This window comes from Phragmites australis, chromosome 23 (genome assembly GCF_958298935.1).
Source record: "Phragmites australis chromosome 23, lpPhrAust1.1, whole genome shotgun sequence".
NCBI classification, from domain to species: domain Eukaryota; kingdom Viridiplantae; phylum Streptophyta; class Magnoliopsida; order Poales; family Poaceae; genus Phragmites; species Phragmites australis.
In genome coordinates, this window is record NC_084943.1 from 20,042,197 (window position 1) to 20,061,712 (window position 19,516).

Sequence of the window (19,516 nt, forward strand, 5' to 3'; positions counted from 1 at the left end):
AATGTTGTTTCATATAAAAGAGTTATTTATTTATATTTTTGTTAAAGCCTTCATATATATACTATTTTCTTCATAACTTGTTAAGTACAATAAATGCTCACTCTTGCTATTAATAAACACTCAGTTGAAGAAGGTATCGAGGAGTATGCTGAAGGTGAATCGTTCTAAGATGCTTTTTATATCGATAGTGCATGTGGAAGAGTTATAAAGGATTATAGTTTTTGTAGTTCGTTTAATTTCGATACAATTTATTTAGTTCTTCGACCCTTGAGATCACTTTTGTAAGATGTTTAATTCGATTGAGTATGAATATTATAATGATTATTATTAATAAAATTACTATGTGTTAAGATTGATTTTTGTACTTAGCATTTTAGATGAAATTAGTTTGTTTGTTGAACCGGTTTCGACACATACGCTTTCAATTAGAATCAAAATTTAATTTGGGTGGTTACTGAAGGTAGTTAGCTGACAGTTACAGTAAATATAGATATAGAGTACCCCATAATATCATCTCGATTGGCAACTTGTAAAAACGAAAAAAAGTAGCCAGTAAGTACTTTCTTCTGTGGAAATTACCCAGATATATATATATATATATATAGACACACACACATATTATTGTAGTATAGCAGGCTTTACTGCTGAAGTGCCGTTCCTCCGCCCTGGGTTTACAGAAACCGGTGACAGGCTAAGCGATATGATCGAGGTGGAAACCTAGACATGTAATCGTATTTTTACATTTCCAACGAAATCACACCATATTTTTAGCATCACGATAAAGATGATATTTAGGTAAACGTTGTATTGAAACACGTGAGGTTAAAATAATATAAATCATTTCATCTTTTTAGACACGTCGTTCATTAACTAATGATATTCATCAATTTATCTTTTAGAAGACAGTGTCGCTACGATGCCTATTATCTTGTTATTTTAGAAGATAATGTTATTAATGATGTATAGCTAGAAATTATATATAACTAGTTAGGTTTATGTGTTCTGAATAATGTGATGTATATTTGTGTTATGTTCTTAGATTTTATGATATATTAATGTTAAAGTGCTTAAATAATGTATGATCTAATGTTATGAATAACGTGTTAATATGCTGTTTAATTTGTAAATCATAAAATATGTATGCTATATCAATATCAGAAAAACAAAATTGCTTATAGGAGAAAAATATCATATGAACATTTTTAAATTTTTTTTGTCTGTGATAATTAACTTAGACGGGTTTAAAAAAAAATGTAACACTTACTACTTACATAATGGTTTCAACTAAACTCGTCTGTGATCCTTACTACTCACATATGATTTTTCAGAAAATATGTTTGTATGTAATTCAATTACAGACAGAGCTAAAACTATCTGTAACAAGATCTATGGTATAGATATTTTTATAAAATTATAATCTATAAATATCTATGATAATATTTAAAATTTATATATAATAACTGACCGTCTCCGACAACCTCGCTGGCCTCGACAACCGAGGGGTCGCCTCCTTCAGCATCCTGATCAACCACCTTGTCCGGCAAGGTGATGGCTCGGACGGACTGCGCCGTCGAGAAGCCCCTTGGGCCCTCGCGGTGCAGCTGCAGGTGCACGCGTTCGGCCTGGCGGACATGGCGGTGTACAGCGTGAGCCTGTCGGGCGGGTTCAACGTGCCGGCGGCGGTGACCCCGCACGCGTTCCGGACCTGCTCGGTGTGCCCCGTGCTGGGGTGCACCCCGTGCCTTAACCCCGGCTGCCTCGAGGGGTGGCGTGTGCCCGGCAGAACCTGCGACGGCGGCGTGCAGGAGCGACCCCGCGCCCGGGGGATACTTCAAGCAGCGTTGCCCCAGGACGCTGACCTGGGGCGGTGACACGGTGGCCGTGGACCAGCTGTGCGTCGCGCCCCGCGAGATCAAGGTCGTCTTCTGCCCGAAGACAATGGTCACCGTCGTCGGCGAGCCGGGGTTCATCCGCACCGTCGTCGGCGATGACTAGCTGATGAGCTAGAACGTACTAGCTGCATGAATAAATTGATCAGAGTTTGTCTTTCCTGCGTCGTTTACTTGCTTATAGGACATGTCATTGAAGGGTTACGGGTAGGCTACGCTAGCACAAAATAAATTTTCTCTACCGCATTCAACCAGGAAGCCATGCGAGTAGGGGATCATGAATCGTTACCACTTGACGAGCAGTCCAGCGGAAGAAGAGTTGGAGCAGACTAATCCAACGTCGTGCGCGTCAAGTAGTCGATCGTCAACCTCGTCTCGAGCACCTTCCGAGTACTTGCGGGTACGTCCCGAGTACTCTCGAGCAGATCAGCACCGCAATAGTAGCAGCGCCTCTACGGTATCCACACGTACAAGGATGGAATCGCCGTGCGCCGGTGTGCTAGCACCGCGCGCCCGGCTAGGGTTTCGAAGGGAGTTCGGGAATAGGAGACGGCCAGGGTTTCTGAAAAACTCAATGCGCCTTGGCCCCTGCCTATTCTTATATAGAGCACGCTAATGGGCCTTTAATCAACATTAAAGCCCATTATGACTCTAAACCCTAATGGTCCTTTAATCAACATTAAAGCCCATTAGCAGATCCAATCCGCAAACTCGATCGCCTCTAGGGCATATTACCAACAATCTCCTACTTGCACTAGAGTTAGCACAAGTTTTATATTCCATCCCCTTAAGTGTGTGACCCGTTAGGTTCATGTGTAAACGGCCGCTATCCGGAAACCCTTTTCCGAATTGCAAGTCAATAGCGGTACCTAGCAGGACATATTGACTCCCGAATGCACACAAAGATCATATTGGCTGAACCTTGATATACTCATGCACCAATCCCTTTACCACACGATACCAGTCAAGCTCAAGGCGAGATTAGTGCCACCCTTGTGATAGCTCGACCATTCACTCGATCAAGTAGTGGATTCACCATGATTAACTCTTTAATCACATTGGCATGGCCATGCACTTTCCAATCCAACTACCTCGAGGGGCCCAGAGATATCTCTCCCGTTATTTAGGAGGGGTAAATTCCATCTTGATCACTCACATCCCACGACATGTTTCATAACATACCCGAAAGCAACCTTTATAACTACCCAGTTACAGAATAGCGTTTGGAAGCCCCTAAGTGTGTTACTACACATTCTGGAATCAATGATGATCTCAGGTCAAAGGATTCTGTAGGTACACCATTTGAGATAACAACTGATGGCACATTAAAAATAACAATCCCAGCAGTATCTCAGGGTGGGTCTATCCAACATCATGTTCTCTAACATGTGTCCACATTACTGATTTGATATCTCCATATCTATGATCCATGAAACATGATCATCATTCAGTCAAATATGCTAATCTATAAATCATTATTGTCCCACACAATGATATGAGATTAGGGACTATTTAGAATAACATCATAAAAACAAAGAGTTTCACAAACAAGTCACATACTTGCTGATCAATGTAAATGATAATTATTCATGGAACCAGATAACAATTATCCAAAAGTACATTAGCATAGACAGAACACATTCTCTCACATGCACTAGAGTCTATCCCGCAAGTATCTAATACCCATAGAGCTCAAGTGTGCCTCATGCTTGGGCTGTGAGAGAGGCTTCGTCAACGGATCAGCAATATTCGAATCCGTGTGCACCTTGCATATTTTTACATCACCTCTATCAATAATCTCTCGAATGAGGTGATAGCGCCGAAGTATGTGCTTGGACTTCTGGTGCGACCTAGGCTCCTTGGCTTGTGCAATGGCACCACTATTGTCACAATAGAGGTCCATTGGACTGGACGCACTAGGGACCACACCCAACTCAGAAACAAATTTTCTGATCCAAACAGCCTCTTTTGCAGCTTCCGAAGCTGCGATATACTCGGCCTCCGTCGTGGAATCAGCAACCGTTTCTTGCTTGGAACTCTTCCAACTCACCGCACCTCCATTAAGGCAAAACACAAAACCAGACTGCGATCTCGAGTCGTCCTTGTCGGTTTGGAAGCTAGCATCGGTGTAACCATTTACAACAAGCTCCTCCTCACCTCCATAGACTAGGAACATATCCTTAGTTCTTCTCATGTACTTGATGATACTCTTTACTATAGCCCAGTGACATTCACCTGGGTTCGATTGATATCTGCTCGTAACACTTAGAGCATAGGAGACATCTGAGCGTGTACAAAACATAGCATACATGATGGACCCGATAGCAGAAGCATACGGGATCGCACTCATCCTCTCGAGCTCATCAGATGTCTTAGGACATTGATTCTTGCTGAGAGTGATGCCATGTGACATTGGCAAGAAACCTTTCTTGGAATCCTGCATATTGAACCGATTCAATACCTTGTCAATATACGTGCTCTGGCTTAATCCGATTAGTGTTTTCGATCTATATCTATAGATCTTTATGCCCAATATGTATGCGGCCTCTCCTAAATCTTTCATTGAAAAACTCTTTTACAATGAAGATTTGACAGCATCGAGCATTGGAATATTATTTCCGATCAATAATATGTCATCCACATATAAGACCAGAAACACAAGTGCGCTCCCACTAGTCCTTTTGTAAACACAAGGCTCTTCTTCATTCTTGATGAAACCAAACCCTTTGATCACTTCATCAAAACGAAGATTCCAACTCCGAGAAGTTTGCTTTAGTCCATAAATGGACTTTTGCAGCTTACAAATCTTCCCAGCATTTTTTGGATTGACAAAACCTTCAGGGTGTGTCATGTACACATCCTCACTTAGGTTTCCATTAAGGAAAGCCGTTTTGACATCCATTTGCCATATCTCGTAGTCGAAATATGCAGCAATTGCTAGAAGAATCCGAATAGACTTTAGCATTGCGACGGGCGAAAACGTTTCATCATAATCAACACCTTGAATTTGCCTGAAACCTTTCGCCACCAATCGTGCCTTATAGATGTGAACATTTCCATCAACGTCTATCTTTTTCTTAAAAACCCATTTACACTCGATAGTTTTCACACCATCAGGTGGATCGACCAAGTTCCAAACTTGGTTTTCTCGCATGGATTCTAACTCGGATCTCATGGCTCCAAGCCATTTTTCGGAGTCTGGTCCCACCATTGCTTCCGAGTAAGTCTTAGGTTCATCATTGTCCAACAATAATATGTCGCGTTGCCCCGTGGTTAGGAACATAAACCGCTCGGGTGCACGACTGAACCTTTCCGATCGACGTGGGGCTGGTGTCTCGACAACAGGTTCTGCAACATCTTGCATACCGAGTTGTGGTTCAATAGGAGCTGAAACACTTTCAAGTGGTTCCCGAATTTCTTCGAGTTGCACCGTGCTCCCACTAACTCTCTTCGCGAGAAACTCTTTCTCAAGAAAGACACCATTCCGGGCGACAAACACTTTGCCTTCTTCCCGGTTATAGAAATAATATCCTTTGGTTTCCCTAGGATACCCCACAAAGAAGCATTTATCAGATTTGGGAGTGAGCTTATCAGACGATAAACGTTTTACATAAGCCTCACAACCCCATATCTTAAGGAAAGACAATCCAGGACGCTTCCCGGTCCATATCTCATATGGTGTCATCTCTACAGCCTTAGATGGAACCCTGTTTAACGTGAAAGCAGCAGTTTCTAGAGCGTATCCCCAGAAGGACAATGGAAGATCAGATTGGCTCATCATCGACCGGACCATGTCTAACAAAGTTCGGTTCCTCCGCTCGGACACCCCATTCCATTGTGGCGTACCCGGTGGAGTCAATTGTGGAACGATTCCACATTGACTTAGATGATCACCAAATTCATGGCTCAAATATTCACCTCCACGATCTGATCGCAGAAATTTAATTGTCTTGCCTATATGATTTTGTACTTCATTCTGGAACTCCTTGAACTTTTCAAAGGATTCAGACTTGTGCCTCATTAGATAGATGTAACCATATCTACTAAAGTCATCGGTGAAAGTAATGAAATACTGAAAACCACCTCTAGCTGTAGAACTCATCGGTCCACATACATCTGTATGTACTAGGGCCAATAATTCATTTGTCCTCTCACTTCGACCAGTGAAAGGCGTCTTAGTCATCTTGCCAAGTAAACAAGACTCGCATGTATCAAATGATTCGAAATCAAATGAATGTAGAAGACCATCTTTATGGAGCTTCTGCATACGCTTCTCATTTATATGACCTAATCGACAATGCCAAACAAAAGTGGGATTCAAATCATTAAGCCGAGGCTTCTTTGTATCAATGTTATAGATAATTATATCCTCAAGATCCAATATATATAATCCATTTACTAATGGACAATTACCATAGAGCATACCATTCAAAAATATCGAACAACACTTGTTCTTTATTATAAATTCATAACCATCTTCTTCCAAACATGAAGAAGAGATAATGTTTTTGCCCAAGGCAGGAATATAATAACAATTATTTAATTCCAAAACTAATCCTGAGGGTAGCGATAAGGAGTAAACGCCAACGGCCAACGCAACAACTTTTGCACCATTACCGACGCGAGCATCCAATTCGCCTCTTGCACACTTCCTAGTCCTTTTCAGTCCCTGCAACGATTTGCAAGTATGAATCATTGATCCGGTATCAAATACCCATGAATCATCAGGACGAGTAGCAAGATTAATTTCAATAACATTTATACCTGAAGAGGAAGTCTTACTTCCCTTCTTCTTTTTGAGTTCTTCCAAGTACAATTTGCAGTTCCTCCGCCAATGACCAGTCTTATGGCAGTGGTGGCAAGTGTCAGAAGCGGCAGGGCTAGCCTTGGGCTTTCCAACAGGTTTAGGCTTAGAACTTGAGATCTCATCCGAAGTTTTAGCCTTACCCTTGCGCTTTCTCTTCTTGCTATCCTTTTGAACCATCATCACATGACTAGAGCTCTTCTTAATGCTTTCCTCAGCAGTTTTTAGCATCCCATGCAATTCAGCCATGCTTTTCTCCATGCTGTTCATATGAAAGTTCAAAATGAACGGCTCGAAGCTCGCAGGGAGCGACTGGAGAATTACATCCGTAGCCAACTCAGGACTAAGGGGAAAACCAAGTTTTTCCAGGCTCTCAATGTAACCAATCATTTTGATCACATGAGGACTGACTGGACTGCCTTCTGTTAACCTACACGCAAACAAGGACTTTGAGGTGTTGTACCTCTCGGCCCGAGCTTGGTTCTCAATCATGCCTCGGAGTCCCACAATCATATCATGGGCATCCCTGTTCTCATATTGCTTCTGAAGCTCAGAGGACATACAGGCAAGCATGAGGCAGCTAACATCCAGTGAATCGTTGGTGTGCTTCTCATAAGCCCTCCGATCCGCGGCAGGAGCATTATCAGCTGGTTCATCAGGATAGGGGACCTCTAGAACATATTCCTTTTTCTCTTGTTTGAGAACAATTCTCAGATTTCTATACCAATCAATAAAGTTTGTTCCAGAAAGCTTCTCTTTTTCAAGAATCGATCGCAAATTAAAACTGGAAGTGTTACTAGCGGCTGGTGCCATAATCTACAACAGAAAATACAGGTTCAGCACTATGCCTATGTGAATCTTCTATTAAACAATTTAACAAAAGATACTCCACTATATGTGTTTTCCCTCTAACAACATATAGAGGATCAAGATCCATATTTAACTAAGTTCTAGTGAGCTTTGACATCACTGCTAGAAACTTAGTGACATAGGTAAGCAACGCCTTGCTAATCACATCCCTATGTGACTCTTGTTTGCTGGGTGGCATCGAATGCCCCGGCGCCCAACACCATGCCCCAAAGCCCAAAACCGTTTTGATAGCTTTATCAAGTAAACCAATACTATGCGTGTGGATGTCCGACATCCACTCTAACTGGTTAAGATAAATGATGGCACCCTGCTTTGGCAGACCTACCACACAATGATCAAAACCTTTGTAGGTGCAGATATTGGAAGGGCATCAATTACTCTTGATTTTTCTGAGGGAAACTACTCTATCATGAAAATCATATCCACCACATATAAAACATGAAAGAATAGTATGACAGGAACATAAAAACATCACAGGCAATCATATTAACTGTGACATAGTATGGCCCCTTCACATGGTGATCTTCATCGCCACGGTTCCTGTCCTCCGGGTCATCATGCTTCAAATCTCCATGATCTTATTCTAGTCTATTACACCTAATAGCACTAGATAAATTACATGAGAAGAAGCATCACAAGTCGACACGCAGGTCGTTATACAATAACATGACAGCCTTGGGCTGCAATTAACCATGACACGCAGGCCATGAAAAATTACACACATGCATCACATATCACAAGGCCATACCAGTCACAACATTCTCTGCAAAAACGAGTTAAGCGTAGAATCGAATTCTAATGTCGTGATGGGATCATGTTATTACAACAATCTATGCGTGTACGCGACGGCGGATCGATCGCATCTATGAAATCGCTATGAAAATCTCATCGGATCGATCGTATCGAGCCAATTCCGAGTCATTCATAATGCCTCAATTTCCATTAGATCAATCCCATTGATCATCGCGTGAGGTTTTTCCAGAAACGATGACAGCACACCTGACCTCGATCTGCTGTTCTCCCGACCATGTCGCGATGCACGCAGTTAGCCCCGATGGTGATTCCAGCCGGTAGGGGCAAGTCGCACGCAAAAACAGGTGGGAGATCGAGCTAATCTTTTTGGCTATGTGGTTTCATCGACTGGCATCTCATCCGATCTCTAATTCACCAAACCAACCGTGCATTGATCAATCCATCATATGAACTGAACAAAAACAATAGATCTAATCTATTTCTATCACATATCTTCTATATGTGACTGATCCAGATCGAAAACTACGCAGGATGGCTCTGATACTACTGAAGGGTTGCGGGTAGGCTACGCTAGCACAAAATAAATTTTCTCTACCGCATTCAACCAGGAAGCCATGCGAGTAGGGGATCATGAATCGTTACCACTTGACGAGCAGTCCAGCGGAAGAAGAGTTGGAGCAGACCAATCCAACGTCGTGCGCGTCAAGTAGTCGATCGTCAACCTCGTCCCGAGCACGTCCCGAGCACCTTCCGAGTACTTGCGGGTACGTCCCGAGTACTCCCGAGCAGATCAGCACCGCAATAGTAGCAGCGCCTCTACGGTATCCACACGTACAAGGATGGAATCGCCGTGCGCCGGTGTGCTAGCACCGCGCGCCCGGCTAGGGTTTCAAAGGGAGTTTAGGAATAGGAGACGGCCAGGGTTTCTGAAAAACTCAATGCGCCTTGGCCCCTGCCTATTCTTATATAGAGCACGCTAATGGACCTTTAATCAACATTAAAGCCCATTATGACTCTAAACCCTAATGGTCCTTTAATCAACATTAAAGCCCATTAGCAGATCCAATCCGCAAACTCGATCGCCTCTAGGGCATATTACCAACAGTCATGTGGTTGCCTTCGGTTGTGCTGTGTCGTCCGGTGCGGCCGTTTGCCAATGTAGAAATAGTGTAGCACTGTAGCCTAGTAGAGTACTCAACCAGTGTTAGTAGTACACTAGAAATATGGGGCGTCAATTGGCACACTTGATAACTCCCGTTCACGATAGTGCACATGACATTCGAGAGTATTACTACTGCTGCTTCAATTCTAATAGTCTTGGTTCACTTGAAAAAGAGCATATGGTCAGTGTGCACAATTAACACATATTTGACAGCTTTAGTTATTGACATTTTTTTAGTGGGGTGTGTATGAATTATAGTGTCATTCTAGTAAGACTTCTGTGAAACGCGGAGGTGGCTTTGCTATTGTTGTCGCTTTCACGCTCTTATATGGATTGTGTATGATAATGTAGCTTTCACAAATGGAAGCCATTTTCAAATTTTTTTCCTTTTTTGTGTCAACCTTTGTTATTTGCATAATCGGTATGTAATGGATTGCTTGTACAGAGTAGGATACCAGTGGAGCGTTGTACATTGTGTCCATGGAAATTCAATCACCAGAAGTTAATTCACTGCAGAATCTCTCATGGAATCCATGCTCATGAAAATTCACTACAGAATATTATTGGGCTTGATCTTGGCCATTTGAACAACTTGTTCAACCTGTCAGCAGATACATGATGGTATATGATTTATGTGAAAGCTAAAAATCAGGCATATCACAGCAGCACATTGCGACAAAATGTTAAATTTTGAATAGCCAATTTTCACAATAGAGCAACTGAAGAAGGGACGATTAAGTTCAAACTCTACCGGTAGCTCAGGTGTTAATTGTCGTTTCAAACATAAATATATCACTTCTTAGCCAAGATGGTCTTCTGCCAAATCTCTAAGAGCTTTTACTCTAGAACATGTATACCATATAAGTTGCAGAGGTACAAGCAGAATTTAACATTTGTATTTTATGCTGACAATCTGACTCTCAAATGCGTTAATTTACACCACATTCAGTCCTACGTCGCTTCTGCCTTTGGAGGGGTAGTGGCAAAACCTCCTTAATTATCTCCAAAAATTCTTGGACCCGCTCATCTTCATCACATCCTTCTCCTCGCTCATCCCTGAAAAATCGTCTCCCATATTATTCTATCATATGTAGTTGAGGGTGAAATTAAATAGATTAATAATAAAACATTAACATGAAGACAAAATAATTGAGCAGATTTCTGAACCTAATTGCAAATGGGTTGTTCTAATAGAGAACAATAACAATCAAATTCTCTGGACTACCCAATTAGTTTGATCTCTGATGACAAGAAGGTTACAAATGTAATTAATGTAAGTTTCGTGAGCAGTTCTTGGAATGAATAATTACCGAATATCTGATGCGCATGCACAAAAGACAATACCTGCATATTTTGCATATGCGTAAGTGCACAACTATCCACACTACTTTTATTTGCCGATTATTGAAAGGAAAACCCAACATGTCCTTGACGTACATTCATGGATAAACATAAGATAGAAATCTAACTTATGGATAAGTCAAAGTTTTGAAGGATATGAAAAAATTATAATTGCCATACAGTATATTCTTACAATGAGATAAAAAAAAGAATGCAAGAACAAGTTAGTGCATTGCTTTAGTCGTTGTAAAAAGAAAATGTATTTGAACCTGTTGCAAGCTCATGTCACGTGAATTCAGAAAAGCAAAATTTCTAACTGTAATATCTAAGTTTGCATTAACTAGGTTGAATTTCTTCTCTACTACTGTTTAGTAGGTGGAGTTACTTCTTTTTTGTTCTTTTTCTTTGTATGATGACTTAGATATGTAACATTTTTCTTGAAGTGTCTATTTTGTTGCTTTTTTCTTTATTGTATTATTATTTGAATTTTCCTTCTCTCCTATGTTGTATAGTATATTTTCATAGATTTTTGTCACCTCTTTAATGTGTTGTTGTGATTTAAAATATTTTTGTTTTTGCTTTAAATAGTTTCGTAATATAATTTTATTGTTCATATAATGTAATTATATTATTACCATAGCAACCTTGAGTTGTTCTGTGGTACACATTGACTTGTTTTGGTGCTAAAATTTCATTGTTCCGACAATTCATTTCAATTGTTCCTCTAGTATTTTTGAAATATTCCTTGCTATATTTTAGAATTGTTCATGTGATGAAATTACATTATTTTGGTAATTCAATTCGATTGTTCCTCCAGGATCTTTGAAACATTCCATGTTATATTTTAGAATTGTTCCAGTGCTGACATTTTATTATTCTGATAGTCCAATCACTTGTTCCTTTCTGATTTTTTAATGTTCCATGTTACGATTTTATAACTTTTTTCTTGTAGAATTTTAATTCACATATAGTATACTTTAAATTGTTCATGTGGCATTATATTGGCTCACATGACATAAATGATGTGACTAAAATAGCTGAAAAATCAGGAAAATGACAATTGGGCCTTTTCGGCAAACTTGAATCCTGCTGGAGAAAAAAAAAAGAGTTTTTAAATATATTTTTAACATAAATTATTAAATAAATGTACTCAGATGAAAAGATTTGCAAAAATAGACCCTACCGTCCTCTCACAGAGCGGTTAGACTCTTACCGGACGGTAAGCAGTCCGCCACTTGCTACCGTGGCTTACCGCCTTTTCAAAAGGCACGGGTGAACTGTACAGCGCCAAAAGTACTGTTCACAGGCTATTTTACGCTTCCATCTTCTCTGTGTGGACTTCTGTTGCTCCAAAAATTGTAAAACTTTTTTTACGTGTTTTATAATCCATGTGCAAACTATTTTAATTAGATTCACCCAAAAAGCATATGTAGAATTTAAACTAAAATTCTCCAAAAATATTACTTTTATAAGTTCTAACAATTGTTAGGATCTAAAATAAATTTCAAAAAATGTGAGAAAATTCACTAATATTCTTCTTATATGATGGACTAATTTTTAAAATTATTTGCAGCCATATGTTATATGGTGAAAAAGTGAATTCATTTGTAATGCTCTATTTATATGTATTTTTATCACTTAATGTGACATTCTTCTTTTAATTCAATTTGAATTCAAACATATACACACCTTGACTGCATGTTATAATTAAATATTACATAAGACTAAGACAGTATATCGAGACACATTGCTTCTAGTCATACTGAATTGATAACACTCTCATAAACTGCAACTACGACGTTACGATACACGTAGCATATGACACATAAATACCTTATATGAAATACATTGACAATAACAAACTCAATGATCTGCACTTGTTGAACCACCCTTCCCGTGAGATATCTTCAACCTCTCCTTCTTCTCCTCGGCCTTTAGAGTACCAGCTGCCTCTTCCTTTTGAGAGCTACCTCAACACATGCATATCCAATACATTCCAACACAATCCCTTTGGCAACTGGGTCCGAGTCCGAATCAAATTGAATTAAAAGAAGAATATTACATAAAATAATAAAAATGCATATAAATAGAACATTACAAAGGAACTCATTTTTTCACTATATAACCTATGACTGCAAATGATTTTAAAAATTAGTCCATCACATAAGAAGAATATTAATAATTTTTTTCTAGATTTTTGGAAATTTATTTTAGATCCCAACTATTGTTAGAATTTATAAAAGTAGTATTTTTTTTGAGAATTATAGTTTAAATTTTACACATGCTGTTTAGGTGAATCTAATTAAAATGGGTTGCACATGGATTATAAAATACGTAAATTTTTTTTTAGAATTTTTAGAGTAACAGAAGGTCAATATTTTATACAGAGAAGATGAAAGCGGAAAATAGCCCCTGTTAACAGTATTTTGGCGATGTACGTGCCGTAACTTTATTTAATTATTTATGTTTAAAAATAAAAAAACTCGTCCTCGTGGGCCCGGGGAAGGAGCTGCAGGCCGATGTGGGCTGACATAGGGAGGGAGGTGCGGCCCTATGCTTCTTTCTGGCCAGCCCGAGGGGGGGGGGGGTGCGTGCCAAGATTTCAGGTCGCACATGCGGCCTATAGACGCCCCCCTTTACACCCGCTGTCTGTTCTCGAGTGCCTGCTTCACCGCACCCATTGGGCTTTATGGTTCCCGGTCGTGAAACGGACTTGGGCTTTTAAACGTCAGGGAACGGACCAGGTTTTCTATTCTTGGGTCGCTTCTAAACAATTGCCCAATTTTCCCTGGAGGCTTGTGAGTTGGGCTGAGACCATATCTCGGCCATCCAAACAATGCCCAATTTTCCCTTTCACGCGTGACAAAGCTCACCTGCCGCATGGGGTCAAATCCTAGGTGTGTTCATCTCAAAATTAAATCTCAAGTAAGTTATGGGTGTATATATATATATATATATATATATATATATATATATATGTTCAGTGGTACTAAGTATAGGGATGGCAATGAGATCAATCCTCGATACTTTTTCATCCCCATCCTTATTAAGCTTTTCTTTCATCTCTATCCTCACAAAGAATTTTACCGAGATCGGATCCCTAATAGAGATATAAAATTGATTATAATTAATTATTTTTATATATTAAAAATATATCTATAATATAAATAAATAATTTATTGATGCATATAAGATTAATTAATACAAGATGGATTAAATATCATAGGTTAGATAAAAAATATAAGAGTAATTTATTATTTTTTCTGTATAATATAATGTTCATATGATATCAGAGATATAACGAGGAGCGAGGGTGGAAACATCTTTACATCCCTTTCCCCACATAAATTCCTGGAGATTAATTTTTTTCATATTTATCTTTTAATAGAGTAATTCTCTATAAATTACCGAAAATCAGGGCCATTGCCATCCCTCACTACGCGTTTCTTAGATTAGAGAGTCTAAAGTTCTCACATATATTCTGAGAATTCAAGAATAAAGTAGTCAAATAACTGTGCAAAGTGACCGGGTGCGCGTTATTGACTTATTGTTACGTGTACTCTTAGAAAAGGCAAATTCCGGCCGGCTTCAGCAAGGGAATAAAAGAGCCGTTTGAACTAGCCAACCGCGCGGAAAGGGCGTCTCCACTCGCCCACTACCGCACGATCACATCTCAACGGTTCGGAGCTCCCCGTCCCCGAGCCCAGGAACATTCTAGAACAGCATTGCCCGCGCCCCTCTCCCCTATAAAATCTCCCTCCCCCGCTCCTGCTCTCCTCCTCTCGAAACCCTAATCCTCCACCCGCGCCGCCACTTTCGTCTCCCCCCTTCCCGTCTCCACCTCCGGCGAGAAAATTCTTAGCAGAGAGGGAGAGAAGAGATGGCGGGTAAGGGCGACGGGCCAGCGATCGGCATCGACCTTGGCACGACCTACTCGTGCGTCGGCGTGTGGCAGCACGACCGCGTTGAGATCATCGCCAACGACCAGGGGAACCGCACCACGCCGTCCTACGTCGCGTTCACCGACTCCGAGCGCCTCATCGGCGATGCGGCGAAGAACCAGGTCGCCATGAACCCCATCAACACCGTTTTCGGTGAGCACAACACGTCCGATCTCCCCGCTTACTCTCCCCTCCCCGCTTAGATCCGTCTACTTGGAAGCGATTACTGCTTCGCGCTTTGATCGAAGTGCTTAGATCTGCTAGATTTGTTCCAGTTTAGCCCCGAGGAAGTAACAGATCGGATAATGCTCTGTTTGGTTTCGAGAGCGGATGGTCTTTCAGATCCCAAGTACACGTATACTTGTTTTTGCTTGGATCTGAACCCGGTAATGACTTGTGCCGATTATTTATAGCCTGTTCTGTTGTAAGTTCGTTGCGATCTGTTTTGTTTGACTTAGTTCTGTCACATAGTACAGTAAGATTAGTGCAATCGGGCTCTCGCGATCTAGATCCATTAGTTTGTAGGACTTGGTTCTGCCTGGCACCTGGCCTGATCCCAGCCTTTTCCTAATATAATTGTCATGAACGTTCGTGACCTGTTGTCTTTTAGTAGATCTGTGTAATGGGTTGCTTCTGATTGTAATATTTGGCCCTGTCTTGCTTTGTCATGTTAGATCTGTTGATTTCGAGTTGCTGTGCAATGTTAGATAGTGGCAGCTTTTAGTCGTTACTGCTGCTGTCATCCTAGTTAGTCTACGTGATGCCAATTCTGCTACTAATCGTGCCTTTTTCTTTACCTTGGTTTACAAATTGCTATGATGAAAAACGTATGGTTAATTAACATTAGACATAATCTGATCTGGTTGGTTTTTATTTTGCATTCATGTAGTTAACATTATTGTAGTAAGATTCGTTTCCATGTTATACACAGTATGTTAGTCTTAGTGTATCCACTTCATGCTGTTTTGACATAATGGAAGTAAACTACGTTTCCATTTTATTCAGTCTGTTAGCCTTATTATATCAGCTTTACTCCGTTTTGATATTTTCTGAGTTATGTTTTGTATAAATGTCATTTCTGCCTTCAAGTATCTATTGGTCCAGTTTTGCAATTTTATAGTGCTTTTGCTCAGATGTTTCTACGTTACTATTTTGTTCTTGAGCTGGCAAATTGATGACGAGCCAATTACCCAAAGCGCATTATTCCACTGATTCTAATGTGATGGAAGGCTATATTATTATAGCCTTTGTGGTTTTCAATCCGAAACATCTGCAGCTCAAGCATTTTCCTAGAATTTTGTTATTTTGTTTTCATTTTTTTACCATTTTGTTATTCTAGTATTTTTTGTTTTGATCTAAAAATCATAACAAGGCACTCAGGTTGAATAGAAACCTTGGAATTGTTGTTTAATCTTCTCTTTGTTTATGATCTTTTTGTTACTCTTAAAATAGTAATGGGAGAAGTGATGAGATCATATCCACACGAGATATCTGCATTTTTTATTATTATGATGATCACATCATGCACTACCATCTGATCTCTCATAATTAATTTTTTTAATATGTTTTCACTAGAAATCTTTTGGTGATTTTGTAATATTTGAAAAATTATAGCAACTATGCAACATTTTAACCTTATATGGTTTACATTTTACATGTGCAATCTGTGATGCAACTATTCCTATTTCCTGAATCACCATGATTATTACAATCAAATCACCATCTTTCGGCTGAGATTGCACAACTAGTTCACACTACTTTGTCTTGGATAGCAATTGTTTGCTCTATGAGTCATTCTTGCAGTCAATGCCATTTGGTATCTGACGCTCAGTCATCTTTTGTGATTGTGTGTCTCGAAGCATGGCAGAAAATGAGTGGGAACAGATCTTGCGACACTGGTCACTCCTTCATGAGCTTCCAGTTACTATAACCCTGTTTACATGCATTTGCTTGTGTAGAATTTTGTTGGCATGTTATGTTACCTATGACTATGATATTTATATACGGACTACAAAGTTCAGGATTTGTTTGCTATGTGAGCATGATGATAACATTTCACATATTTGAATTTCAAATTATATCTGTTTGTTGTCTTCATATCTGTTTAACAGTTTGATTGAACTACCTGTTTACTTCTGTACCGCCCTTTGGCGCATTTAAAATCTAAAAAAAATCTCTTAATATTACTGTTAGTGCAATTTATGACACATTTCTCGTGCAGATGCCAAGCGTCTCATCGGCAGGAGGTTCAGTGATGCTTCTGTCCAGAGTGATATTAAGCTCTGGCCCTTCAAGGTAATATCTGGACCTGGTGAGAAGCCAATGATTGGTGTCCAGCACAAGGGTGAGGAGAAGCAGTTTGCAGCTGAAGAAATCTCCTCCATGGTTCTCATCAAGATGCGTGAGATTGCTGAAGCTTATCTTGGCAGCACGATCAAGAATGCTGTTGTCACAGTTCCTGCCTACTTCAACGACTCACAGAGGCAGGCCACCAAGGATGCTGGGGTGATTGCTGGTCTCAATGTATTGCGTATCATCAATGAGCCAACCGCTGCTGCTATTGCCTATGGTCTTGACAAGAAGGCTACCAGTGTTGGTGAGAAGAATGTCCTCATTTTTGACCTTGGAGGTGGTACCTTTGATGTCTCTCTTCTCACCATTGAAGAGGGTATCTTTGAGGTCAAGGCCACTGCTGGTGACACTCATCTTGGTGGTGAGGACTTTGACAACAGGATGGTCAACCACTTTGTCCAGGAGTTCAAGAGGAAGAACAAGAAGGACATCACTGGCAACCCCAGGGCTCTTCGAAGGCTGAGGACAGCTTGTGAGAGGGCGAAGAGGACTCTCTCTTCCACTGCCCAGACCACCATTGAGATTGACTCTCTGTACGAGGGCATCGACTTCTACTCTACCATCACCCGTGCCAGGTTTGAGGAGCTCAACATGGACCTGTTCAGGAAGTGCATGGAGCCTGTTGAGAAGTGCCTGAGGGATGCCAAGATGGACAAGAGCAGCGTGCACGATGTGGTTCTTGTTGGTGGTTCCACTAGGATTCCCAGAGTGCAGCAGCTTCTCCAGGACTTCTTCAACGGCAAGGAGCTCTGCAAGAACATCAACCCTGACGAGGCTGTTGCCTACGGTGCTGCTGTCCAGGCTGCCATCTTGAGCGGTGAGGGCAACGAGAAGGTCCAGGACCTGCTTCTGCTGGATGTCACCCCTCTTTCCCTTGGTCTGGAGACAGCTGGAGGAGTGATGACTGTCCTGATCCCGAGGAACACCACCATCCCCACAAAGAAGGAGCAGGTTTTCTCCACCTACTCGGACAATCAGCCTGGTGTGCTGATCCAGGTGTACGAGGGTGAGAGGACCAGGACCCGCGACAACAACCTCCTTGGAAAGTTCGAGCTCTCTGGCATCCCTCCTGCCCCCAGGGGTGTACCCCAGATCACCGTCTGCTTTGACATTGATGCCAACGGTATCCTGAACGTGTCTGCGGAGGACAAGACCACCGGCCAGAAGAACAAGATCACCATCACCAACGACAAGGGCCGGCTGAGCAAGGAGGAGATTGAGAAGATGGTGCAGGATGCTGAGAAGTACAAGTCTGAGGACGAGGAGCACAAGAAGAAAGTGGAGTCCAAGAACTCCCTGGAGAACTACGCCTACAACATGCGCAACACGATCAAGGACGAGAAGATAGCATCCAAGCTCGACGCCGCGGACAAGAAGAAGATCGAGGATGCCATCGACCAGGCCATCCAGTGGCTGGACAGCAACCAGCTGGCGGAGGCGGACGAGTTTGAAGACAAGATGAAGGAGCTGGAGAGCCTCTGCAACCCCATCATCGCCAAGATGTACCAGGGCGCAGGCGCTGACATGGGCGGCGCCGCGGGCATGGATGAGGACGCGCCGGCTGGCAGCGGAGGCCCGGGCCCCAAGATCGAGGAGGTCGACTAAACGCGATCGCCTTTTCGTCCGTCACTTACGTAGCAGTGGTGGTATGGGTTTCTGCTACTACGAGTTATCGTTCTACGAGTTATCTTATCTATGATGGTTAATTTTTGGACCCCGTGAGTATGACTGGTCGGTAGTGCCTGGGAGGTGAACATGTTATCTGGAGACTTATTATTTTGAACATGGCTTATCGTCGTACTTAAGTAATACGATATTATTCGGTTCCGGTAGCAATGCCTTACAATTCTTTCTACTGCTGCCGAAAATTTGCTTTTGATCTTTGTCGCGTTCTGTGCACCCCATGGTTTGTCTTTTCGTTGTCTCAACTTGTTTAACCTTGGCTGTCGATGCGCGCTAATCATACCAGTTGGAAAAATCATGCGCCGACTGCCGAATTTGGGTTCCGGTCGTTGCCGAATCAGATTCGCCTCGTTCAGGCGCCGATTATTGTGCAACCAAACCCAGGTCAGGTGTACGCTCGCCGCCTTTGTTCGGTTCTTCGTGGGCTGGACGGTGGTCGGTGTGGTGCCCCGTAACGTCGGCCCTGTGCCGCTCGTCGTACGTTGAAGGTGTTTTGAGTGAAGAGTAGTAGAGGGAATGTATACTTGTTGATTGAAGAGTAGTTTCACCCGAACGGGTCTTTTGTTGTAACTGTTTATAATAGTTATTAGACTAATTGATCATAAGCTAATTAATCATATCTGATAATCTTAGAAGTTGTCTGTTTGTAACATTCCTTTTTATTAATTATCTGAATCTAAATTTGTTGTTAGAACTTTTTTAAAAATTATGAGAAAATAAT

General features: G+C 41.3%; 1 protein-coding gene and 4 non-coding genes across 5 annotated transcripts; all 5 read left to right on the top strand.

Annotated features, from left to right (window-relative positions):
• The first annotated feature begins 14,584 nt into the window (after nucleotides 1-14,584).
• LOC133905854 (heat shock 70 kDa protein 4-like) lies at nucleotides 14,585-18,944 on the top strand. Its single transcript, XM_062347630.1, has 2 exons — nucleotides 14,585-14,913; nucleotides 16,982-18,944. The coding sequence occupies exons 1-2, from the start codon at nucleotides 14,700-14,702 to the stop codon at nucleotides 18,715-18,717; spliced, it is 1,950 nt and encodes a 649-aa protein (XP_062203614.1). The 5' UTR covers nucleotides 14,585-14,699; the 3' UTR covers nucleotides 18,718-18,944.
• Nucleotides 15,926-16,032, top strand: LOC133906849 (small nucleolar RNA Z194). The gene has a single exon (XR_009907857.1). It is a non-coding gene; the product is annotated as a small nucleolar RNA Z194 (small nucleolar RNA).
• On the top strand, nucleotides 16,217-16,304 carry LOC133906854 (small nucleolar RNA Z195/SNORD33/SNORD32 family). Its single transcript, XR_009907862.1, has one exon. It is a non-coding gene; the product is annotated as a small nucleolar RNA Z195/SNORD33/SNORD32 family (small nucleolar RNA).
• LOC133906855 (small nucleolar RNA Z196/R39/R59 family) lies at nucleotides 16,419-16,501 on the top strand. The gene has a single exon (XR_009907863.1). It is a non-coding gene; the product is annotated as a small nucleolar RNA Z196/R39/R59 family (small nucleolar RNA).
• LOC133906851 (small nucleolar RNA F1/F2/snoR5a) lies at nucleotides 16,565-16,704 on the top strand. The gene has a single exon (XR_009907859.1). It is a non-coding gene; the product is annotated as a small nucleolar RNA F1/F2/snoR5a (small nucleolar RNA).
• Nucleotides 18,945-19,516: the final 572 nt, after the last annotated feature.